Here is a 25,753-nt window from a genome sequence, read left to right on the forward strand (position 1 = left end):
CAACATCAACCATCGTGACCCCAAAACAACTGTAAAAATGCCCATACAGCTCCTGAAAAACCTTTATTAAAAAAGCTGTGTGAGTTCTCACTCTCACCAGATAGAACTGACCCTTATGTCACAAGTGCATACTGTTCAGATGTGCGGTGCACCAAGAGCCAAACAGTTGTCACTCCTGAACTGCTAATAGCAGAGAAGCAGAAAACAGCTCAGTGAAGCAAAAGGAGGACTTCTTGGAGTTGTTTTCCTATCCTGCAAAGTGCTTGCCCATATTAATGTTTTCCTAACATTAGAAGAAATTAAGAATCTTCTTATCAAAGGACAGACAATATAGTCGTAGATGCCAGAAGAAGGAAACTTTGTAAGCTGTGGGCATTCTCACTGCTGGTAAGGTGCTAGAATGTGGTAGCCTCAGATGGAGAGGTAAGAAAAGGTACCCCTGTGCTCCAGACAGGCTGAGGATGGAGTAGCTGGTTGCTACCCAGGATTGGAGATGCTTGCTGTCCATCTGCAAGGGAGGTGCTGTCTGGCATCAGAGCCCAGAACATTTCCTTTGGACCTTTATAGACATGTGCTAAAAACAGGAGCATGCTAAGGAGGTGAAATGCCAAAGTACTAGGACAGTTCACAGTAGTAGAAAGGCTGTTGTAGGAAGGAAGAGCTGAGGCCATTACTGGCTGGCCCAAGTCCTGCTGCATGAGGACTTCAATTTGAACCTCCTTTAACTTTCCTTGGTACTAATTTTGGCTAGGAAAACCAAGTGGAATGTTTTAAAAACTGACAGTCATTCTGAGGCACACTAAAGCTTTCGGCTCCTTGTTCATTTCTGCATACCACAGTGCTGGTTTTCCCTACTGGAACTTTGCAAGTGCTCAGGCACAGAAACCATCTACCAGCAAGTCTTGTCTGGGTACCCTCAGCCATTTGCTGCAACAGATTCTGATCTTTTTTTTTCAATTCCTAAATTATTTCACAGTCTCAGAATCCAACACACAAGCACTAAAGAAGGGTAAAACCTACTTTGCAGCTTCCCCAAGATCGGTTATGTTTCTTGTTTTCCCTTTTCCATCTTTGAACATAGTCTGATTTGCCATGGTTAGCGCACCATTCTTTGTGGAGAAGCCCGGGAAGCATCTCTTCAGAGCTATTCAAAATACCAAAAGAAAGCAGAAATGTTAGACTTCACGTCAAGTGAGCTCCACTTTTGTCGCTTGTCTTTTGTGACATATTTAAACAATTTCAGAGTCAAGATCAATTGCTTTTCAGCTGATTATCTAATGGAATGTTGACTTTGAGAACTCTTGCAAGAGCCATTCTATTCAAAATTAGGATTTTTATGCTCAGGCATGGTGGGATCACCACTTTCAACTGGAGATTCTAGGTGCTACCGAATAACAACAGTAGGATATGTAGCAGTTTAAGAACTCGTAATAAATGCAGAGCTTACCCTCTGTCAGTATCTTGGCAGCCAGCAAAAACTGCAGCTTCTTCTTCACAAAAGGTATTAGCACCCAAAACAATACATAACAGCAAGTGTCAGCTCCTCATATGCCAGGTGAGCTTCAGCACCAGCCACTATCACTAGGCATTCTTGGAGAGGAAGCAATGGAAAAAAGACAGAAACTATTGGTTAGACAGAGGAAGGAGGAGATTATAAAAGAGGGAGACAAGGACAGAAGTTGACATACTCATTTATGTTGCCCTGCTCTTTGCTGCACCAAGTCCTTGTTTTCATTCCAAAGGGAAGAGCAGGTCAGTCCTCCTGCACAGCTGTACTTCACCTTTATCTACTGGTTCTGCACTTTCCATATCAGGTTCCAATAAGCACTGATGCCTGGGCTCAATATTCAGTCTGCAATATCTACTCCCCCAGTTATTCTCAGGAAATAATTAACTAACATGTCTCTTTTCCTCCCTCTCTAATCTTCACCTCTTGCTGTAGTCTAAAAGAAGATAATAGCTTCTTTGCAAATGATTTTCTGTCTTTTGGGTCAGTACATCATTTTCATACAGATTTTTAATTTTTTATCATTTCATCCATTATTTTCTCTTTTTGACAGCCTGTGCCTGGCTTACACAATCTATTTTAAAGCATGGAAAAATAAACAGCAGTTCCTTATTTGCAGGAGTTTCTAGGCCAGTGACAGATACTCTTGAGCTCTGACACTTGGGGTTGTCTACTCAGAAACGCCTGCTGACCACAGTGACAAAACCAGCTTTTTGTTCCCTTAATTCCTCTGCCTTCTTGCATAGGCAGCACTGTGCTGTAACTGTGCTCAAGTACCACCTGAACTTCAAGAGCTGCCCAGATGAGCCTTCCTACAGTCATGTCATTTCCTTCATGCCAACAGCTTGGCTTGGGCTGGGTTGGGTGCTCACATGTTTTGGAAGGCACAGTTTGCGCTGTAAAGCATTTCTTATCAGTGATAATTTAAGAGCAAGAAAGAGCTCAGTTTGACCCAATCACACTCTGAGTGTCCATGGATGGCTCTCTAGAAAAAATAATACTAAATCTTTATACTTTCAAATTGTTTAAAACTGAATGGGTACCACTGCTAGGTAACAGTCAGTGCCTTGTGATCTTGTCACAAAACACTTTTCAGACTGGAGCTGTGCTCTCATGTGAACACTTCCAATCTGCTAAGATGTGTGTAAGAAATAGAACCACTCACAAGGCCTGCTTGGAATGATCATCGAAGGACAATCTTCATCATGAAGGACTTGAGCAGCAGACTAAAAAGGGGAAATATCGGAATGTTGAATACACAGCAGAATAACTTAATTTTGTTTCTTACACACTCTGAGAAAATGCCCCAAAATGGACTCTGTAGCCTCCTTCCCAAACTTGACTGGTGGAGCTGCAAGACACATTCATGATGTGAGAATCCAACCTCTCTCAATGTGATTTGGGAAGAGACTATTCTTTACTTTTCTAGTGACAGAAAAGACCTGTTCACTTTGGATCGGCAGGTGAGGCAGCAATGACTGGGTGATCGTTGCTCGCTTCCCCCGTGCTTTTCTCTTAGAGTAAGAATTTAACACAACTAACATAGCTGAATTGCAAGGTGGTTTAGAGATGGGAGAAATAACACAGTACATTTGAGTCCAAAATCACTTCCATGAAAGACAGACTTCTTTTCCTAGCTGAATTACTGAGGAGCTCTACATAACTCAGGAGCCTTAAGAACTGGTTTGAGACACTCTGCTCTACTGCTATGGAGTACTTAAGTACTAAAGGACACTTGCCACAGTGCTGCAACCACATGGAAGTATTCCATCACCTCCTGATACATACAGACCTTGTGAGAACTGTTACCATGGGGCTTGCAGAACTGCTTGAAGTAATTCCACTGATCACGTTTGTATCTGTAGGACGCCTGAACATCAGTGTACGTCACAAACCTGCCTGGGCTCTTTGAAACACAAAGCTGCAAGAAAAAAAGGGTTTGAAATACCATGACTTCAAAAGGCACACTCTGTGCTTAAAGACAACATCACCTTTGGGAGACAGACACTCTCTGTGGTAAAAAAGAACGCTATCTTTGTACAATCTACGAAACTAAGCAGCTGCAAACTGCTGCTGTAGTTAAACAGTAAGGTGGGGTACCACATGTCTACCGGAGAGTTCTGTAATCAAACCTTAAGAGGACATAAATAAATAAAGAAGAGGAAGGGGCCTGCTGGACACCTGCACAGACAACACACGGCCGGGAGCCTGTCCACAGAGCACCAGGACAGTCTAGAAACAAGAGACTTCCCCAGAAACATTCCCCTGGAACATATTCAATTCATCCTCAAATAACCTCCTGTGACACTACACTCATTTTCAGCTGCACGCAGTGACTACTCAAGTCATACATATTTTGTCCTGTAGGGTGCTGTATACATAGGCTGCGTACTGGGCCATCCACAGCTGTCTCATACATTAAAAGCACTAGGATTTAAAAGGTATTTGTAAAGCTTTAATGAGAGAAACTCCGTTTAATCTTTAGATGTGAGACAAGGGGGACACAAAGTCACGAAATGAAATATATAAACCTTTAGAATCAGTTTTAAGTAATGTTAAGTTTGATGGCTTTGTAACAGTAGCAATGGAAAATTACTGAGGTGAATGATTCAGAGAGTAAAAAAATAGAGTACAGCTAGAGAACATACTGAGAATTCTTTTATAAGATAAACTGTTGTAGTTGATGTAGTTATGACCTTAGTACAAAACGAGTGTAAGAAAAACAGGATAGAAAAAAGGGGATGTAAGGATAAGGAGTATCTGGGAATAGCAGGTGTCCAGGATGGGCTGCAGTTAAACTAACTGATAAGCAGGACAGGATGATTGTTGTGTCTGTGGTGTTAACGAGACAATTAAGCTAGTATAAACATCTACTGCAGGTGCTTCAAAGGCTGCCAGAAATACTGAAGATTGTTGGAAGAAGTAAATGACCCTCAGAGGCCACCACCACATTTTTGTATGAATGTGGGGAAACTTTCTAGAAGAATGATGTAATCTATACGTAGCCCCATGAATATGTATGTATACCCAGTGGCTATATGAGGACAGCTTGTGTAGCAATACTGGGACACATGTTAGGAGGAGCTATCCCATGTGTCTCCGGGTGCAGCAATAAAGAATACCTGCTTGTCAACTTGAAAACTTTGTTGGCAAGTTTTTTTCTGGAGTTTTTCTCCGAATCAGAGAGCTGTAAGGCTGGGAGGATAGACAGTGGGTAGGAGGGTATGTGCTTAGTGATATATATCTAAGGAAGATGAAAATATCTAAGTAACAGTCAGTGTAACTGTTCTGAGTTCTGGCTTTTTTAATGTTGAGGCTCTCACTGCGTCCACGAGCTTAAGGACTGATGGGGGCTGATCATGGGGAGTAGGGAAAAGCAAGTCTTTCAGCTCTCTTTGATTAGATGAATAATGGAGAAGGTCAAAACCAAGAAGTGTCTTGCTTGCCACAAAGCCTCCAGAAGTCCCTTTTGATCCTGCAAATTCAGCAGGCTTTGGGTTGCCCCTGGGCTGAAGAGGTGCTCCAGAGCAGGGAATGACAGAACTGCACATAGGTTTTCCTGGAACTAAATGGGACCAACTGTCTACAGATACACACACACATTCCCTCTCTCAGCTCACACTTTGCCTCACCCCTTGAACAACATACCCCTTGTGCACAGGCTGTTCCCAAAGGGGAGAGAGCCAGCTCCCTTGTCTTCCTTTTATCCCTGATGCACCTATGGAAGCTTTTCTTGTTGCCCTTGACATCCCTGGCCAGATTGAGTTCTGTCAGGACTTCAGCTTTCCTATCCTGATCCCTGGCTGCTCAGACAATTTTTCTATATTCTTTCCATGCTACCCATCATTGCTTCCACCCTCTGTAGGCCTCCTTTTTATGCTGGAGTTTGCTCAGGAGCTCCTTGTTCATCCACACAGGCATCTTGGTGTTCTTGCCTGACTTCCTCTTTATCAGGATATATGACAAATATATACAGGAAGAATGGACTTGATAGGAAAATTGTGAGGCTGTGAAAGATGAAACTGGAATTTGGACTGTTGGAGGAAAACATATTTACTGAGAAAATATGTAATCACTTTGGCTAGGCGGTTTCATGATAAAACACATGGAGAAATGGCAGCAATTGCCAACTGGATTGAAAGAATGCAGACAGCCTCTGGAATATATGTGGTAGTAAAAAGAATTGTGAGTTCTTGTCCCACATATTTGAAGTTTTTCAATGCAAAGCCCATACTGGAGTCTGGAGGATGACCATGGGCATACTTCCTATTTCAAAGACTGCAAATTGATTATGCTGACATGCCTCATGTGAGTGGACTTAAGCACCTGCTGGTAAACATGGATCAAGTGTTAGGATTGATAGAAGAAGCTTTTCCTGCCAGGAAGGCTGATGCTGTGAGAATGTTCAAAGCACTTTTGTGGGAAATCTTTCCCAGGTATGGGATACCTGTCCATAGTCCTCAGGACAGGTGGAAAGAATGTACAGAACTGTTAAAAATAAAATTGCTTGAACATGTAGTCAAGTAGGTTTTAACTGGCCTGAACTTTTAGGAATATTGCTATTCTTCTACGCTACTCTAATACTGCTATTAGAAATGCTCCTCGTTAACCTCTAAGGTTGTCATCAGCAGAAATAGTGTTTGGCAGGCATTTAGCTATACCTGGAAAGCCTTATCCCAGATAAGACCAGCCTCTTAGATGGAGACAAATGTGTTATCAGATTTGCACTGGGGATACAAAACCATCTGCAGTAGAATAGTTCACAAACCCAACAGTTTCAACCAGTACCAGCAATAATGCAAGTATGTGACAGTCTGGGGATACAGTGACGATAAAAATCCACACTTGCAAAGCAAAGTTGAACCCTAAATAGGAGGGTCTGTATACTGTGTTATTAGCATTTTACTTGGCTTTAAAATTTACAGGGAAAGAGAATTGGATTCATCACTCACACATTAAATTAATTCCTAAATGAATAACCACCTGCCATGCAGATCCCTACCAATAGTTCCAAGGGAGATTAAAGCTGGGACCATTCAAATTTCCTAAGGAGGAAGGAATTCTGGAACCATGTTGCTTTGTTTCCTTTCTAGAGCTGCCTGAAATCATCACCAGATACAAAGTAAGACCAGGGAGACAGTTCACTTTTATGTCTCTAAGAAGTCCCACTCTAAGTTTCAGAAATCTACAGAAAATCTGCTTCAGCATTCAGTGTGAGCATTTGTGGGTTTTAATACTGTAGCAAGACAGATAATTTAGTTATACCTAAAATTCAATGCCTTAAATGGAGGAAAGGTATAGTAGGTACCTATATATAAACTAAAGAAAAATAGTCTGAGAAAAGATAATCTCTCTGATTTAGTCTAAGCATCCATTAAAAATACAAGAATTTCTATATGGCTACGCATTTGTGCAAAAGTCATCCGTCAGTTACTGTATCTCTATAATTTTTATATGTTGGTCAGACTCGCTTACAAAACCAGCGGTATAATGTTCATAATCACAAACCTTTTCCTTCCCTGGCAAACTGGTATAGTTCTGCTGAAATCAAGGTTGCTATAATGTTTCATCCAAATATGCCTTGGTCCTGATAATAATAAAGAACTAAAATTTGTGACACCATTGTTCAATTATAAAAACTAGACCTTGCTATGACCTGTAGGAAACAAGTATTTCTTCTGTTTTGCAAGAAATTCTTAACAGATGCGGTTTTGACATAGGAAGATGATTTAAATGGACACTTCCAGGATTATGTTAATTCACTTATCAGGTAACATGAAATTAGAAGAAGCAAATCCTAGAAATACCTTGTTTCCGGTTGGCCATAAAAGGTGGCTAAAAAGGTGGCAACAGAAAGATGGTGACATTGAAGAAATCTTACGCATAATCCACCCTAAATTTAGGGAATAAAGACACCTTTCACAGACATCCACATCAGGGTGCCAAATACAACACAAGACATTCGGGAAGCCTGACTACAAGTAGTGTTCCAAGGGATCAGTATTGGGGCAAGTTATCTTTAACATCTGGACCTGGATGAGGGGATCCAGTGTACCCTCAGTAAGTGTGGAAACTTACAAACAGCCCCCTACCACCTTTGTTCATTTGCTGAACAAAGACTGACAATATCAAGGAGGCAGAAGTTGTGACCTCTGCTACAACAGAGTAGTTCTCAGCTTCCACATAGAAAATGCTTCCAGGGTCCTCTCCCAAGATACCAACCTCTCATGATACATCCAGACTTTTCTCCAGAACTATACTACCTTCAGCGAGCTGGTGGAAGTTATTGCCGAATGGGAGGGCAGCTCTACACAGCTCAACACAGACTAACAGCACCTGCTTCAAATGGTTTTACAAATGATGGGTAACAATGAAACTGATGTCATCTATGGGAGCTGCAGATGTGTGTAAAATGAAAATTAAAACATTCAAGTTTTCACTAAGAACAGTGCCTTTACTCAGGGTTTGGATGGGCTTGGAGAGGTATTTACCAGCTGCAAATGAAAGCTGGAGCACTACTGAATTATTCGCACTAATTGCAGGAAATGGTCTTTGTCCACACCCCTGGCCCACCTCTGCTCCTGTTGCTTTGAGACAGTACCAGATTCTATCAGCAGCTCATCAGCATGGCCAGGCCATGGAGATCTGGGAGGTGACAAAGAGGCATGGGGCCAGTGCACAGCCTGGGGGCATGGGGAGCACAGGCCTGCAGCTGGGCTGTGGGAATAGGGTTTGCCTTCCCTGCAGGAAAAATATCCACGTCAGGGACAATCCCCCAGTTAAACAGCAGATCAGAGCAGAGACGTATACCTATGCCATGCTGGGCATGCCTTCGCCTATGTGGCCTACAATGGCCAGGACTTCCTCAGCTTTGACACGGACAATGCCACCTGGGTCGTCTCCCAAGACACCAGCCTCTCACGGTACGTCCAGGCTTCTCTCCAGAACTATACCGCCTTCAGTGAGCTAGTGGAAGTCCTCTTCAACGAGACCTGTGTTGACGACATGGAAGTGTTAGTGCACTATGGGAAGGCAGCTCTGGAGAAACAAGGTAAGACCACCCTGACCCTGGCACGGCCACCACAAAGCCCCCACACACACTGCAAACAAGCGTTGTTCCACCGGGGCTCCCCCATCCCCTTTGCTCTTGCCCTCCAGAGACTCCCCTGGCCACAGTCTTCGCCCACACGCCCAGCTGTCATAGCACATTGGGTGTGGAGATGCAGGTGAGGCCACTTTTTGCCCCACAGAGCAGCACTGGGAGAGGAGTGGAGGAAATGCCCCAGTGGACTGCTGTACTTAGCACTGACGCTCCTGCTGTGGCTCTACTAGCCATTGTCCACACCCCACAAGGTCTCTTCCATGGAGTACCCATGAGTCTTCTCCCTCTCGTTTCAGAAAACACCAGCAGATGGAAGTATCCGAGTCCAGGAACTCCATCCTGAGCAAAGAAGCTTAGCCCTGAAGGGAGCCAACAGCCCCTCCCTCCTTCCACCACACTCCCAGGGACAGAAACTCTACCTTCTAGTGCTTTGACAACATTTGGGGCACTTCCAAGTGTAAGATCAACTTGGCTCAGAGGCACAGGGGGGAAGGCCTGGGGGGACTTGTTACCCAATTCAATTTGCTAAGCAGACAAGTATACGAATCTAAGACCTTCTCACTCATTGCGCACAATCATCTCTTACCTTGTGGCACCGCGCGTGCACCCACTGAAGCTCTTTACGGCACCCCATTGCCCAGTGGCAATTTCTCCCAGTTCTGGTACAATAACACATTCATCAGTAAGCAGTAAGGTGTGCCCTTCTACTATTGCTTTCTAGTATTTCCTTTTCCTGAAAGCTGCTTTTATTAACCATATTCCAGAAGTATTTGTGCTGAGACTGAACTGTTCTACACAGACTAACAGCACCTGCTGCAAAGGATTTTACAAAGTGCTGGGTAACACTGAAACTCTGATGTCATCCATGGGAGCTGCAGATGTGTGTAAAATGAAAATTAAAACATTCATGTTTTCACTAAGAACAGGTGCTTTACATCGGGGTTTGGATGGGCTTGGAGAGGTTTTTACCAGCTGCAAATGGAAGCTGGAGCACTACTGAATTATTGGTGCTAATTGCAGGACATGCCAAAGCAAGGAAAGAGAAAAAAAAAAAAAGGGTGTGTTTGGATATACAAACACATTCTTACATATGCCATGGAGATAAACAACTGTGCACATGGGTATAAGGTGCCCCAAGCCTCCCAGTTAAGGAGAAAAGGGAGCCAGCCTCCGAATGGGGACAACGGAGTTCAGAAAGGCATGAAAAGGAATTTAGTTTGCGCGCCCAACCAACCACAGGCTTGAACGTGCTGTTTCAAAGGGTTTGGTTTCATATGGCAACTTCCTGGCAAATTTTCAAGGGACAAGTCTCTGGCAGCCACGTGTGAGCCGACTATTAGCTGAAGCAGAAGAAAACCCAGCTGGCCTGTGGCCACATGCACCACAACTCTAGAAGGGCTTATTCTCCCCTGGCCAAACCCTGTGAACCACAGTGCTGTGGGCATGACTGAATTTTCCTGACAGCCGGAGTCATCTGTTGATTCATGACATGTGCGGGGCTCAAGAGACTCACTGGAGGAGGAGTGATGCTGAGTCTCTCTGAGCCCTTGCTGAACTAGGACACACAGATGAAACTTCAAGCTGCTCGCAGGTCTCACCTCCGGGCTGAGACCCTACAAGAGACCCTACAAATACACACACAGAAGCCCCAAGCATTTCAAGAGGGTATTGAGGTGTTTCAGCCTGGACAGGGGGGTGCTGGTGCCCTCACACTCAGTGCAGCACCCAGAGGCACTTCAGCCCTGCACACTGTGCCCCAACTCACCCAGCACAGCTCTGGGACTAGGAGGGGTTACAGCCCTCACTTGAGAGTGGACTGCAAGGACCACTGGCAACCTGAGGGGACTGCAAGGACCGGTGTTACCAGTGGGGTCTGAGAGGAGGAGTAGTTACATGAGGTGGAACTGTAAAGTCCTATAGGGACTTGGTGGGGGTGGACCTGCGGTCACCTGGGAAGACTGTAAGAACCAACTAACAAAGGGAGTGACAATATCAAGGAGGCAGCAGTTGTGACCTCTGCTACAGCAGGCAAGGAAGTGGAGGGAAAAAAAACCATGAGGTCAAGCACATTCGATAGAGAAAAGGAAGAGCCAAAGCAAAATTTCCCCCACTTCCCTCATTTCCCCCATGGCTGTGCTTTGCCATCCCACCAGCCAAGCAGCCTCCTCTGACCCCAGCAACTGGTGGCCCTACTGGCAGGGATGTGGCCATTGTGGTGGCATGGCTGGACATCCCCTGGGGGTGCCGAGGTGAGCTGCTGGGGAAGTTGGTGCCATTTCTGGGCCTGCCAGGCCACCACAGCATGCCAACTTCTCTGTGGGACAGCTCCACAGAAGGGAAGGGGTTTGGTGTCCTTGTCTCTCCAAGCCTGACTCAGTGTCTTGGGGTGCTGGAAGTCAGCCCACAGCAGCCCCATATGGGCCTTCCCCATGTTCCCACCACAGCTTAGGACACCTGAGATGGAGACATGCAGCAGGCTTGAACCAAGTTGTGCTTGGGTCTCATGGCATCCTGCCACATTGCAGAGGGGACACCTCAGCCCTGCTGGTGTTTGGAAGTTATCAGTGCAACCCCTCAAACTTCCCCTTGGCTGTGGATTCAGTTCTGCCTTTGCCCCCCAACATGAGCACTCCCAAGAAAGGGGAAGAGAAACTGTAGGGTGAGGAGAGATGCCACAAGACAGCCAACGAGGAGCAGTGAATAAGGGACGTTGTGCGGGTGAGGCCAGCTCTAGTCACCCCATTGTCCTTCCAGTGCTGGACAGTGGTGACAGTGGAGACAGAGCAGGGAGATGATCCCCGCCATTCCTGCTCCCATGCTTAGGGGGCACTTGAGGAGGGGGACAGGGTTCCCCACTGAAGTGGGTGGGAAGAAAGGGGAGTGCCAGGCTGCAGCCCAGCCCCAGGCACTCTCTTGGAAGCGTCTATGGGAGAGTCTGGGCTCCCCAGCACTGCGAGGTGCGGCAAAGGGGAGAGGCAGCTCCCAGGCCCCATGGCTTGCGTGGTGTTCCATAGAAATAGGGAGGCTGCTCATCCACAGCAGGCCCCTGGAATGGGCTTTGGAGTGGGGGTGAACCATGGTCCCATCCCTGTCCCAGCTTGAGGATCCTGCCCAGCCAAGTGCCGCCACTCCACATGCTGTCCAATGTCTGTCCAGTGGGAAACAGCCCCTTCCAGGCCCCACAGCCCATCTCTGCCCTTGAGGACCATCGCACTACAGCTCCTCCAGCCCATCGACTGCCTGTGCCCCAAGAGGAACTCCTGGAGCAGATGTCTCCTCCAGCCCTGTCTGCACCATCCCTGATGTCGTGGCCACAGCCCACGCTGGAGCTGCTCATGACCACCTGCCTGGGAAGCCCCTTCCCCCGGATCAGGACAGTGGTGCTGAGGGGTCAGGGGATATCATCAGCTCTCCCCATTCTCATCCCCCAGAGCCATTCATGGCCACAGTCTTTGTCCACACCCCTGGCCCACCTCTGCTCCTGTTGCTTTGACACAGTACCAGCTTCTATCAGCAGCTCATCAGCATGGCCAGGCCATGGAGATCTGGGAGGTGACAAAGAGGCATGGGGCCAGTGCACAGCCTGGGGGCATGGGGAGCACAGGCCTGCAGCTGGGCTGTGAGAATACGGTTTGCCTTCCCGGCAGGAAAAACATCCACGTCAGGGCCAATCCCCCAGTTAAGTAGCAGATCAGAGTAGAGACGTATATCTGCGCCATGCAGGGCCAGGCATGCCGGGCATAAGTGGCACCGAGGGGCACTCCTGTCAGGGACAGTGGATGAAGCCGATGGCCAGGTGGCACATCCACCTACAACGGGGATAGAAAAGAGGGATCAGTTCACCCACGCTGCCCTGATTGTCAAGGTGCTGCTGCAGACGTGAGGGACCCCTTCCCACAGTCAGTGGGATGGCCTCATTGCCACCCAGGTCCCAACAGAACTCAAGCCATAGACCAGCCCACCCCAAGCAGGAACCTCAGGGCCCTCCCCAAAACCTCATTGCCAGACCCATTGGCTGCCAGGACCACTAGCATCAGCAGACCTGCCCAGGCAGAGCCATGCTAAGGAGAAGTGTGTAGCCACATCTCTCACAGTCCCTTTCTCCTGCCACTGCTCTCAATACTGCATGCTCAGGGCCTCGCTGCTGGCTCCATGCAGCCCTGTTGCTGCTGCCTCTTCCTCCTCTGCGTCTTCCACCTCTCTGGGACATGGGCAGACCTGGATGGTAAGTGACAGCTCTGGCTCATCCACACCTGCTCCCATGCCCCTTTGGGACCCCATGGACAACAGGCTTTCTGCTCCCCGCCTGCCTTGGGCACTTTCCTCCTCACCCCTTCCTGCTCCACGCACCTCCTGCAGCAATACACCCACCAGAGGTACATGCAGGGGGTGGGAGCTCTACCTGGCAAGGATGCAGGGGGTTTATGCAAGGCCTGCAGGTTCCTGCAACCCTGACAACCCATCCCTTAGCCCCCACACTTTTCCCAGCCCTCTACTCCCACTCCCGTTTCCCCCTGAGGCTCCTTTCTCATGTAGGGTCCATCACTGTTCGGCTGCTCCAGACCTCCTTTTTCCAAAACGCATCCTTTGTGGATACAGAGGGGCTGGGACTGCTGCAAGATATCGAGCTTGGTTCTCTTGATAAGCACACCTGGTCCATCCGCTTCTACCAGCCCTGGGTGCACCCAGCCCTGCCCCGCAGTGACTGGGACACCATTCAGAACATGATCAGGATCTATTTGCAGCAGTTCATCCACCTGATCAGCGAAGGTGCAATTGAGAAGAATGTGCCCTGTGAGTATCGAGTCTTCTCTGCTCCCCTTCTCTGAACAGCACCGGGGAAATGAGATGGATCTGGCTGTGCTCAAGCTGCACGGGAGATAGTGGCCACATCCAGAGGAAGGCAGTTCCCAGCCCCTCATACAACCTCTCTCTCCTTTCTGCCCCTCCAGACCCGTTTGTGGCCCAGTGCATGGCAGGCTGTGAGATGTACCCCAACAGGACCTCGCGAGCCTTCGCCTATGTGGCCTACAATGGCCAGGACTTCCTCAGCTTTGACATGGACAATGCCACCTGGGTTGTCTCCCAAGACACCAGCCTCTCACGGTACGTCCAGGCTTCTCTCCAGAACTATACCGCCTTCAGTGAGCTAGTGGAAGTCTTCTTCAACGAGACCTGCGTTGATGACATGGAAGTGTTAGTGCACTATGGGAAGGCAGCTCTGGAGAGACAAGGTGAGACCACCCTGACCCTGGCACCCTGGCACGGCCACCACAAAGCCCCACACACACACTGCAAACAAGCGTTGTTCCACCAGGGCTCCCCCAACCCCTTTGCTCTTGCCCTCCAGAGCCTCCCCTGGCCACAGTCTTCGCCTACACGCCCAGCCCAGCCCAGCTCCTGCTGGTTTGCCGTGTCACCGGCTTCTACCCACGGTCCATCAGCGTGGCGTGGCTGCGGGATGGCCAGGAGGTGCCACCAGGCCCGGCTCTCAACACCAGTGCCATCCTGCCCAATGCTGACCTCACCTACCAGCTCCGCAGCGTCCTGGCTGTGTTTCCCCATGACGGGCACAGCTACGCCTGCCGTGTGCGCCACCGCAGCCTGGGCACCCGCACCCTCCTCATCCCGTGGGGTAGGTAACACCCATGGGGACAGGGATGGGGGTCCTGGGCCACCCTGTTCCATGGGATGGAACAAAGCGGGGAAAGCTCATGGCAGTGTCTGCTTGTGTTTCCCAGGGAATGCAGAGATTGTCCTGATCGCAGGGCTCGGGGCTGGGCTGCTGGCAGCCTTGGTGGCGGCAGCTGTCATAGCACATTGGGTGTGGAGATGCAGGTGAGGCCACTTTTTGCCCCACAGAGCAGCACTGGGAGAGGAGTGGAGGAAATGCCCCAGTGGACTGCTGTACTTAGCACTGACGCTCCTGCTGTGGCTCTACTAGCCATTGTCCACACCCCACAAGGTCTCTTCCATGGAGTACCCATGAGTCTTCTCCCTCTCGTTCCAGAAAACACCAGCAGATGGAAGTATCCGAGTCCAGGAACTCCATCCTGAGCAAAGAAGCTTAGCCCTGAAGGGAGCCAACAGCCCCTCCCTCCTTCCACCACACTCCCAGGGACAGAAACTCTACCTTCTAGTGCTTTGACAACATTTGGGGCACTTCCAAGTGTAAGATCAACTTGGCTCAGAGGCACAGGGGGGAAGGCCTGGGGGGACTTGTTACCCAATTCAATTTGCTAAGCAGACAAGTATACGAATCTAAGACCTTCTCACTCATTGCGCACAATCATCTCTTACCTTGTGGCACCGCGCGTGCACCCACTGAAGCTCTTTACGGCACCCCATTGCCCAGTGGCAATTTCTCCCAGTTCTGGTACAATAACACATTCATCAGTAAGCAGTAAGGTGTGCCCTTCTACTATTGCTTTCTAGTATTTCCTTTTCCTGAAAGCTGCTTTTATTAACCATATTCCAGAAGTATTTGTGCTGAGACTGAACTGTTCTACACAGACTAACAGCACCTGCTGCAAAGGATTTTACAAAGTGCTGGGTAACACTGAAACTCTGATGTCATCCATGGGAGCTGCAGATGTGTGTAAAATGAAAATTAAAACATTCATGTTTTCACTAAGAACAGGTGCTTTACATCGGGGTTTGGATGGGCTTGGAGAGGTTTTTACCAGCTGCAAATGGAAGCTGGAGCACTACTGAATTATTGGTGCTAATTGCAGGACATGCCAAAGCAAGGAAAGAGAAAAAAAAAAAAAGGGTGTGTTTGGATATACAAACACATTCTTACATATGCCATGGAGATAAACAACTGTGCACATGGGTATAAGGTGCCCCAAGCCTCCCAGTTAAGGAGAAAAGGGAGCCAGCCTCCGAATGGGGACAACGGAGTTCAGAAAGGCATGAAAAGGAATTTAGTTTGCGCGCCCAACCAACCACAGGCTTGAACGTGCTGTTTCAAAGGGTTTGGTTTCATATGGCAACTTCCTGGCAAATTTTCAAGGGACAAGTCTCTGGCAGCCACGTGTGAGCCGACTATTAGCTGAAGCAGAAGAAAACCCAGCTGGCCTGTGGCCACATGCACCACAACTCTAGAAGGGCTTATTCTCCCCTGGCCAAACCCTGTGAACCACAGTGCTGTGGGCATGACTGAATTTTCCTGACAGCCGGAGTCATCTGTTGATTCATGACATGTGCGGGGCTCAAGAGCCTCACTGGAGGAGGAGTGATGCTGAGTCTCTCTGAGCCCTTGCTGAACTAGGACACACAGATGAAACTTCAAGCTGCTCGCAGGTCTCACCTCCGGGCTGAGACCCTACAAGAGACCCTACAAATACACACACAGAAGCCCCAAGCATTTCAAGAGGGTATTGAGGTGTTTCAGCCTGGACAGGGGGGTGCTGGTGCCCTCACACTCAGTGCAGCACCCAGAGGCACTTCAGCCCTGCACACTGTGCCCCAACTCACCCAGCACAGCTCTGGGACTAGGAGGGGTTACAGCCCTCACTTGAGAGTGGACTGCAAGGACCACTGGCAACCTGAGGGGACTGCAAGGACCGGTGTTACCAGTGGGGTCTGAGAGGAGGAGTAGTTACATGAGGTGGAACTGTAAAGTCCTATAGGGACTTGGTGGGGGTGGACCTGCGGTCACCTGGGAAGACTGTAAGAACCAACTAACAAAGGGAGTGACAATATCAAGGAGGCAGCAGTTGTGACCTCTGCTACAGCAGGCAAGGAAGTGGAGGGAAAAAAAACCATGAGGTCAAGCACATTCAATAGAGAAAAGGAAGAGCCAAAGCAAAATTTCTGGTCCACTGCAACAGTGGGAGAGATGTGGGGGGAAATATGTGGGGGACGAACACCTCTGAGCAAAGTCAGGTGCTGCACCTGCCCTACACGCTACTCAGCCACCAGTGATAGCTCATGCACAAGGCAGAGACCTGCTAATGGCCTATCAGCTGCTCAGCAAGAAGTGACCAAAAGTCACCCTTATAGGGGAGGACAAATGGTCACCCCATAGCACTGCAAGGACAAAAGCCCCCTGCCCCTTTCCCCCACTTCCCTCATTTCCCCCATGGCTGTGCTTTGCCATCCCACCAGCCAAGCAGCCTCCTCTGACCCCAGCAACTGGTGGCCCTACTGGCAGGGATGTGGCCATTGTGGTGGCATGGCTGGACATCCCCTGGGGGTGCCGAGGTGAGCTGCTGGGGAAGTTGGTGCCATTTCTGGGCCTGCCAGGCCACCACAGCATGCCAACTTCTCTGTGGGACAGCTCCACAGAAGGGAAGGGGTTTGGTGTCCTTGTCTCTCCAAGCCTGACTCAGTGTCTTGGGGTGCTGGAAGTCAGCCCACAGCAGCCCCATATGGGCCTTCCCCATGTTCCCACCACAGCTTAGGACACCTGAGATGGAGTCATGCAGCAGACTTTTTCTTCTCCTTCTTTTCCCCTCCTTTTTCCCCAGAAGTTCTGCCGGGTCCAGCACTCAACCTGAGCACCAAGGTGCCTAATGCTGACCCAAAGCATCACTTCTCCACTGACAGGACCATGGCTGTCTTTGTCCGCCCACAGCTATAACCCAAAACCATCATCAGCTGCATGAGTGCCCATGCACCCTACAGGAACAGGGACAGTGGTGACACACCATTAGTGTGGAGGACAAGTAAGGGGGACACAGACTGGGTCCTTGAGCATCCATCTTCTCCTTGTGCCTTTTCCTGTGCCTCCCTTTCTCTGCCCTCTCCTCCTGGCCAGGGTGTCCCCACCTGTCGTGGTTTAAAACCAGGCAGACAGCTTGTTCACTCACTTCCCCCCCCTTCTTGCCCTCCCCAACCCGACCAAGCACTGACTGATACCTCCTCCAACCCTGCAGTCTACCAGCCCTTCCGGCTAACTCCCAGTTACATCCTGGGCATGACGTGCTGTGGTATGGAATACCTCTTTGGCTAGCTTGGGTCTGGTGTCCTGTCTCTGCTTCCTCCCAGCTTCCCCTCCTCCCTGGCAGAGCATGAGGCTCACAAAGTCCTTGGCTAAAGCAAAACATCGCTATCAGCTCTGTTCCCAGGCCAAAAGTCAAAACACAGCACTGCACCAGCTACCACGAAGGAGAAACATGACTGCTACTGATGAACCCAGGACACCACCCCAGCCTCTCACGATACTTGGTGCTCAAGACCTTAGTTCAGCTTTCCTCCAGCCCACGTGACCCCAGCCCCCACCAGTAGGAGGCTCCCAGCTCAGGACCTCTGGGTTCCCCTTGATGTGTCTGCACCAGTCCCATTGGTGGGGAGCTGCCGCTGTGGGTGCCGGGCTGAGTGCAAGGGTAGGACGCTGCAAGTTCTTCCTCTTCCCACAGTCATTGTTTGTGCTGCTTCAGCCTTGCTGCCTGCACCATGCAGTCCTGTCATCTCTTCCTCTTTCTTCTGCTCCTTCTCCCTGGGATGTGGGCAGACCCAGAGGGTAAGTGAGCACCCCAGCTCACCCGAACCACATTCATCCCCCCACACAGCCAGGCCACCAGGCCACTGTCCCTTGTATAGCGTGGATGATCCCCAGCACCAACCCCCCCCCCCCCCCCCCAACTGCACAGCACCCAATGGTGCCCTGTTCCAGACAACCTTCTCTATTCCTGCCTCCAGTTCAGGGCTTCATGGCACACTGGCTCCAGCACAGAGGCTTGGATACTCAAGCAGAAGTGAGGCCAGGGGTCCCCAGTCAGGCCTGGGTGTTGGGGTTCTCCCAGTAGTGCCTTTCTCCTTCAAGGAGCCTGTGGGTGCCAAGGGTGTCTCAGCCCTACATGGTGCTGTGGGCCTCTTACAGCAGACCCTTGTTTGTTGGGGAGCTGCACCTTCATAAGTGTGTTTCAGGTGCTGCTGTCACACACAGCATTTCCCCACAGCCCTGTGAGAGCTCACATTTCTGACGGTGAACAGCAGTAGACATGAGAATGCAGGATTGATCTCTGGGCTGGGCTACTCTCCTGCACCTGTCAGTGTTCTGTGTCCTTAAGCTATTGATGCTGAGAGCCCCCAGACTTGTACAAAATGTCCTTTTCCATTCTCCATCCTCTACATCCTCTGTGCTGTGTGCAGGTGTCTGGCAGATAAGGGTCCTGGCATGGGTGCTTCTTCTGGGGGGAGTATCACCCCAAACAAGCACTGATGTACCCCCACCATCTGCTCTGCACAGCCAGACAGCAGGTGCTGGGCAGGAGGGAGGAGGGGCTGGAAGAGGATGAGGTGCCTGAAATCGTGTATGGGAGAGATACACCTCATTGAATGTGAAATAGGGAAGAAAAAAGAATAGTGGAGGCAGAGGAAGTTCAGACAGAAAAGTAACTCTGAGCAGGCTGAAGAGGTACACTTCACAGAATAGCATATGCTTTATAGAATCATAGAATAGTTTGGGTTGGAAGGGATATTAAAGGCCATCTAGTCAAATCCCCTGCAATAAGTAGGGACATCTTCAACATGCTCAGGTTGCTCATAGCTCCATCCAACCTACCCTTGAATGTTTCTGGTGATGGAGCATCTACCACCTCTGTGGGCAACTTCTGCCAGTGTTTCACCATCCTTACCATAAAAAATCTCTTCCTTATATCTAGTTTGAATCCCCTGTTTCCACTTCAGCCTCCCCACTCATCTTTCCCATCCCCACCCTCTTTCCCAGCAGAGCCACAGTTTCTTCAGCTGCTCCACACCAGTGTCTTCACCATCAGCTCTGCTGACGTATCAATGGTGACTCTCCTGGAGGATGTGGCCATCTTGGCACTGGATCCTGGCAACTGGAGCATCCATTTCCATTGGCCCTGGGCCAGCCAGGCAACAGCTGAGGGTGATGCAGAGAAGATCAAGTCCCACTTAAAATTCTTTCTGCGCAATTTCATCCAATATGTGCACAAAACGGCCCAGCAGGTGCAGCTAGACTGTGAGTATGGGGACAGCCTCAGCCAGAGCCCCAGTCCTTTTCCCTGGGTTGCGGCTGTGTCCTCATCTCCACTGGGGTGGCACTTGTGGAGTCTCATAGGGTTGAACAACTCCTGAAAGGGTAATGGGAAATGCTGCGGCTGCCAGGGCACATGACCAGCAGGGCTGGGCAGGACAGCATGCCAAAAACACCCCTCATGCCTCCTGCTGTCTGTCATGGAAGAATGCCTCTGTGCACTGTGGAATGGCCACCAAATCTACTGGGGCTGCCAGACCCACACAGCACAGATCAGGGAAAAAGAAATTTGAGGACAAATATTTGGGAGGACAATATTCTGTTTGAGCAAACATCCCGCACTAATTGTGCCTGTGTCCACTCCAGCCTTCCAAGGGCACTGAGGGCTTGCAGCGTTTCCTGGGGCTTTCTGAAGCATGGTCCCATGCCCTCCTGCCCATTGCACCCTGCTGCCATCACACACTGCTGCTCATCACACCCCATCACACCCCTGCACATGACTCCAGCCATACCCAGCTTTGTGCACCCATGTACCACACACTCATGGGACTTTTCTTCTGGCTCTGCAGACCCATTTGTAATCCAGATCCGTGCAGGCTGTGTGCTGCACCCCAATAAGACAAGCCGGGGCTTCATGGATGTCGGAGAAGGTGGCAGAGACCTCATTTCTTTCAACGTGGAGAGGCAGCACTGGGAGCCCCAGCGGCCATCCACCCTAGCAGAGCTGACCAGCTATGGCCTCACCAGCAAAAAAGCCATCACAGTGTTGCTGGTACACCTCCTCTCCACCTTCTGCCCGAGCTACATGCTCACCCTGTGCAACTACGGAAGGGCTGATCTGGAGAGACAAGGTGAGACCGCCCTGACCCTGGCACCCTGGCACGGCCACCACAAAGCCCCACACACACACTGCAAACAAGCGTTGTTCCACCGGGGCTCCCCCAACCCCTTTGCTCTTGCCCTCCAGAGCCTCCCCTGGCCACAGTCTTCGCCCACACGCCCAGCCCAGCCCAGCTCCTGCTGGTTTGCCGTGTCACCGGCTTCTACCCACGGTCAATCAGTGTGGCGTGGCTGCGGGATGGCCAGGAGGTGCCACCAGGCCCGGCTCTCAACACCAGTGCCATCCTGCCCAATGCTGACCTCACCTACCAGCTCCGCAGCGTCCTGGCTGTGTTTCCCCATGACGGGCACAGCTACGCCTGCCGTGTGCGCCACCGCAGCCTGGGCACCCGCACCCTCCTCATCCCGTGGGGTAGGTAACACCCATGGGGACAGGAATGGAGCACAGGTTGCAGTTAGCAGCCACTGGCCCTGCGAGGGGCAGCTCCAGCTTGGTGCTATCACAGTCACAGAGCCACCCTCTTCTCTTTCTGTCCTAGAAAACCTCAGCACAGCTCCAACGGTCAGCATCATCATCACAGTGCTGCTCCTTGTGGCCATAGCCTTTGGTGGGGTGGTTTGGTGGTGGAAGTGCAGGTGAGGTCTCCCTCCCCGCAGCTGCTCCTGCGGTCATGGGAAGTTGGGGAAGGCCAGGGGTTTCAGCAGTAACAGCTCTACACAGATGAATCTTCCCAGTCCTGAGTTCACGGTGCCTCCCTCCTTGCAGGAAAGGTGCCGAGGCCACATGGGAGACCCAGGAATTCACTATTTGAGACCTGGCTGCCTGCCCAGCAATGATATCCTCACTACCAGCTCTCCATGCTTATGTCCCATCCCTGATGCATCAGCAACAACAGGGATTTGCTCTGGAAAACCACTATATTAAACAAACTTCCTCAGCTGCACATGGCTCCTATGGCTCTCACTCTCCTTCCCCCTCATGAGGTCACCCGAGCAAACCATCCAGTGAACCTCAGAGACCCCACATTATGGCCAGGAAGACTATCCCTTTTTGTGGACACTGGCCGATTTCCCTGGCACATCAGGAGGAGCAATTCATCTGCCAACCTCTCCCACATCTCGGCATCCCTGTGGACAGTGTCTGTCCCTAACCCTGACCCAGGCCAAACCAGTGTGGGGACACTGAGTGGCATGGGGGATGGAGCAGGCCACAAAACGGAGAGATGGAGGAATCTGAGCTGTTTCACTGGGGACAGAATGGGGAGGGGAGGTCCCAAGTGGCATTTCCAATCTCCTGACACGGGGAGGTGTTTCAAGCAGTTGCAAAGCTGCTCCAGCTACAGTGCTGATCTCATCCTCTGTCCAGGTTGGTCTTGGGTTGGGATCTCCTCCACTCCTGACTCCTGCCCCTGCAAAAGCTGGAGTGATGGGGAACAGTCACCCTCCCAGTATGCCTGACGCCTATGAAAAGCCATGCTGAGGCTCTAGGGGACTCTGTATTTGAGTGACATGCTCCCAAGAAGGGGGTGCGGCAGGTTGACCTTGGCTAGCTACCCACCAAGCTGCTTTATTACTGCCTTTCCTCAACTGGGCAAAGGAGGAGAAAATATGACAAAAGGCTCATGGGTCAAGATAAGGACAGGGAGGTCACTCAGCAATTACCATCACAGGCAAAATAGACTTGGCTTAAGGAAATTAACTTAATCTATTGCCAATCAAAATCAGAGTAGGATAGTGAGAAATAAAAACAAAACTAAAACCACCTTCCTCTCCCTGCTGCCCCTCTTATTCCTGAGCTCAACTTCACTGTTCACTTCTCCACCTTCTCCTCCCAAGCAGTAGAGTGGACTTGGAGAATGGGGACTGCCATCTGTTTATTATGCATTGTCTCTGTTGCTCATTTCCCTGTTCCAGCATGGTGTCCCACCCGTAGCAGACGGCCGTTCATAAACTTCCCCATCATGGGTCCTTCCCATTGGGTGCAGCCCTTCAGGAGTGGACTGCTCCAGCACAGGTCCCCTGTGGGGTCACAGTTCCTGTCAGAACATGTGCTCCAATGTGGGGTGCTCTTCAGAGGACCACAGGTATTCAAACTCCCAGAGCCACATGTCCTCTTTCATGGACAAACAACTCAAAGGGTAATCATAGATTTGGGAGCCCTAGGGCTGGGGCTTTCATGAAGGTCTATTTAATGCCATCAAAATTTCCCCTGAATTCCGGAGTCCATTCTAGCAGTTCTTCAGCACCTTTGGTTGCCGCATGTAATGGTTTTGCAATTAAACCAAAATTTGGAATGCAAAGGTGACACGATCTGGCCATTCCCAGAAATTCCTTTAGTTCTCTTTTAGATTGCAGGGAATGTAGGGGAAGTAGAGGAGTTGTCTATAAATGGCTTCTTTTCTGTCATTTCCCAGTTTTTGTGGTCCCTGGGAAATCTCAAATCTGAGATAAATTACAGTCTGTTTTGCAATTTGTACTCTCTTTTCTGACAATACCCAACCGTTCATGACAAATTTAGGAGACTAACAGTCTTTTCTTTACATATTTCAGCAGTATCTACCCCTAGCAGAATATCATCAGCATACTGCAGGAGGGTTATTTGACTTTCCTTACCCAGCCAGTGATCCAGCTCCTTAGTCAGGATTGCTCTAAAGATGGTGGATTCAATACAATCTGGCAGAGCTGAGTCCTCTTCCCAGTCAATGAGTCCTCTCATTCAAAGGCAAAAATCTTTTGACGGCTTTTGTCCAAAGGTATGCAAAAGAAAGCATCTTTTAGGTCTAAAACAGAGAAATATGCATTTGATTTTTTAATAGTGGTTAACAATGTAGATGGATTAGGGCCCAGTGGGTTCATGTCCTCTACTAATTGATTTACTGCTCTCAAGTCTTGAACTGGTCTGTTATCTTCATTATGCAGCTTTTCACTGGAAGGATGAGAATATTATGTTTGGATTGACAATGTCTCATTTTCCTCATATTTAAGGAAATTATTCACTATTGGCTCCAAAGTTCTTCTGGCTTCCCTACTGATAGGGTGTTGTTTCCTTCTGACTGGCCAAACTCCCGATTTTAATTCAATTTTTACCAGTTCAGTATTTCTCGCTTTTCCCAATTTTTTGGTTGCCAATACAAACAGGAGTACCTGCATTCCTAACTTCTTCTGGAACAATTTTGAACTTCTCTGTTTTCTGTTTCTATCTGTAGTAAATGTATTTGATGTTGCCAAGCATTAGCTTTAGAGAAATTAACTTTCAGTTGGAACTTTCCGGTTTCAAAGTTAATTTGTGCTTCTAATTTATGTGATAAATAACATCCTAGAAGAATCATTGGGCACTCTGGTCAGTACGAAAAATCACGCATCACTGTCTTTTCTCCAGGTTTACATATCAATGGTTTTAAGAATGGTTTAACCTCTTGCTTTACCTGGGCTCCAACCACAGACGTATTTAACAAATTTACTCAAGAGTCCTTTACAAGTATTTATAACAGAATATTTTGCTCCCGTATCTACTAAAAACTTAAGAGTTTCATTCCCCAATTTTACTGAACCAGGGGCTCCCGTGGGAAGATCTCTTTTTCTGCCCTAGGTTCCCATCATTCATATTCAGTTTCCATCGTAAGTAAATCAGCTTCAGGAGGTAATTCCTGAGGCTTGCTAATTCTTTTATTTTTTGGACACTCATTTGTCCAGTGTCCTTGCCCTTTGCAAATGGCACATTGATTGATTCCTTGGGATCTTATCATATTTCCACATGCTATTCCGCCGCCTCTTCTTCCTCTCCCCTAGGAAATCCTTTACCTCAAGCTGACACATGGGCTTGGGCAAATGCAGCTGCCAAGATTGCAGCTTTTTGTTTTCTGTTTTTTAACTTCTCTTTTTCTATCACCTTTTTCTCTTCTTTTTCTCAATTGTTAAAAATTTTATTTTCAATGTCAGTCAATTGTGGTATGGTGACAAGTATCTCCTCCTGGGACTACAGCCTAGCAAAGACAACGTTTTACAGGGTTTTGTTGCTCTCAGGTTCCCCCTACTGTAGAGGACTAAAAGTATGGCTCACTCTGTCTTTCCCATTATGACTATTCCCAGTGTGTGGAGCTACTAACATTTGTACACCTTCATCACTCAATTTTAAACACCTTTTTTCAGTGCTACATGCTGAACAACAGCATGAATCTGTATCCCTATCATCACCTTCATCATTACATTAGAAACAGACCTTCACATTTTCTTTGAGTTTCACAATCATTTTTTACAGCAAAGAACAAATCAGCATAGGCTACTTCATCCCATTTGTCTTGATGTTGACAAAACAACATTAATTGCAAAATACTGTTATACCTTAATGACCCTTTCTCAGGCCATTTTTTCCCCCATCTTCCAACTTATATGTAAATAATGGCCACCATTTACTACAATATTAACAATTGCATTAACAAGCTGTTCCCTTGTTAATGCATCTCTTCCAAATTTTCCCCAGTGTTTCACAATACACCCAAGAGGAGAACAAGAATTCATTTTAGATGGCTGAGTTCCCATATTTTTACCCTCAAACAACATTTTGATACACAACTCCAGCTGTCACTGTCAAACGCACATGAATTTTATGTACTTTATCAACTGTTGTCCAAAAAGCAGATTTGTACCTGGTGTGCAGTAACCCTATTCCACATGCTCAGGAGATGCTGTGTTTATTCAGGCCTGGGTGATCAGTGGTCTGTTCACAAATCAAGCACACCAATAGGAAGTTTAGTCCTCTTTTATAGTCAAAACTCACACCCGCTACATACAGGAGACAATTGAGCTTTGCTCTCCCTTTCTGCCTTTTCTCCAGCACAGGCACTGCTTGCAGGTGCTCCCAGGTTTCAGGACATGCCTCCCACATAGGGATCACGGCAAGACTGCCTGGCACATGGATTTGTTGGAAAAAAAAAAAAAAAAAAAGGAAAAAATCCTGTATCACAGAATCATAGAATGATCCTGTATCACAGAATCATAGAATGGTTACAGTTGGAAAGGACCTTAAAGATCATCTACTGTCAATCCGCTCCCCCACTGTGTCACGTTGGGGTGTATCACCAGTTTTGGGATGGTGATTGTTCATGTAAAGGTTTGATAGGGTTTTTTAATGCTGCATTGACAGCCCTGCAGAGAAGAGAAATGACCAACCTGGTGTGGAGAAAACTAGTAACTGTTTGCCCCGCCCTACCTTGTCCTCATGTTTGCACTGATTCTGTAACAAGACAGGAGGGGTTTTAAGAAAACTGCAGTGAAAACAGAGGTGGAAGTGCTAATTTCACCCAAGAAATTGACATTCTAGAGTTGGCAAAATACCTGTTGTTTTGTTTTATGC

At 48.8% G+C, this 25,753-nt stretch overlaps 2 protein-coding genes and 1 long non-coding RNA gene across 7 annotated transcripts; 2 read left to right on the forward strand and 1 right to left on the reverse strand.

Annotated features, from left to right (window-relative positions):
• Positions 1 to 833: 833 nt before the first annotated feature.
• Positions 834 to 3,519, reverse strand: LOC130601596 (uncharacterized). Of its 2 annotated transcripts, XR_008972712.1 has the most exons (3): positions 2,673 to 3,519; positions 2,288 to 2,492; positions 834 to 1,590 (listed from the first exon to the last, which is right to left on the reverse strand). It is a non-coding gene; the product is annotated as an uncharacterized LOC130601596 (long non-coding RNA). The 2 variants fall into 2 exon arrangements; XR_008972713.1 differs by lacking the exon at positions 2,288 to 2,492.
• An 8,998-nt stretch (positions 3,520 to 12,517) lies between these two features.
• On the forward strand, positions 12,518 to 15,228 carry LOC130601594 (antigen-presenting glycoprotein CD1d-like). 3 transcript variants are annotated; one of them, XM_057413772.1, is made up of 6 exons: positions 12,518 to 12,834; positions 13,146 to 13,403; positions 13,562 to 13,843; positions 13,960 to 14,244; positions 14,351 to 14,447; positions 14,620 to 15,228. In XM_057413772.1, the coding sequence occupies exons 1-6, from the start codon at positions 12,762 to 12,764 to the stop codon at positions 14,678 to 14,680; spliced, it is 1,056 nt and encodes a 351-aa protein (XP_057269755.1). In that variant the 5' UTR covers positions 12,518 to 12,761; the 3' UTR covers positions 14,681 to 15,228. The 3 variants fall into 3 exon arrangements, 2 of the variants coding, with proteins under 2 accessions (XP_057269755.1, XP_057269754.1); XR_008972711.1 differs by lacking the exon at positions 12,518 to 12,834 and having other exon boundaries at positions 12,966 to 13,403; positions 14,331 to 14,447; XM_057413771.1 differs by lacking the exon at positions 12,518 to 12,834 and having other exon boundaries at positions 12,966 to 13,403.
• LOC130601595 (T-cell surface glycoprotein CD1b-3-like) lies at positions 14,649 to 22,162 on the forward strand. Of its 2 annotated transcripts, none has more exons than XM_057413773.1 (7): positions 14,649 to 14,780; positions 17,975 to 18,078; positions 19,288 to 19,545; positions 20,130 to 20,411; positions 20,528 to 20,812; positions 20,940 to 21,036; positions 21,167 to 22,162. In XM_057413773.1, exons 2-7 carry the CDS (start codon positions 18,012 to 18,014, stop codon positions 21,210 to 21,212), a joined length of 1,035 nt encoding a protein of 344 aa, XP_057269756.1. In that variant the 5' UTR covers positions 14,649 to 14,780; positions 17,975 to 18,011; the 3' UTR covers positions 21,213 to 22,162. The 2 variants fall into 2 exon arrangements, with proteins under 2 accessions (XP_057269756.1, XP_057269757.1); XM_057413774.1 differs by having other exon boundaries at positions 19,291 to 19,545.
• The last annotated feature ends 3,591 nt before the right edge of the window (positions 22,163 to 25,753 follow it).

The sequence above is a fragment of the Pezoporus wallicus genome, unplaced genomic scaffold, assembly GCF_028554395.1.
Source record: "Pezoporus wallicus isolate ANWC-B61680 ecotype Strahan unplaced genomic scaffold, APGP_CSIRO_Pwel_v1 contig_8649, whole genome shotgun sequence".
Classification (NCBI taxonomy): Eukaryota; Metazoa; Chordata; class Aves; order Psittaciformes; family Psittacidae; genus Pezoporus; species Pezoporus wallicus.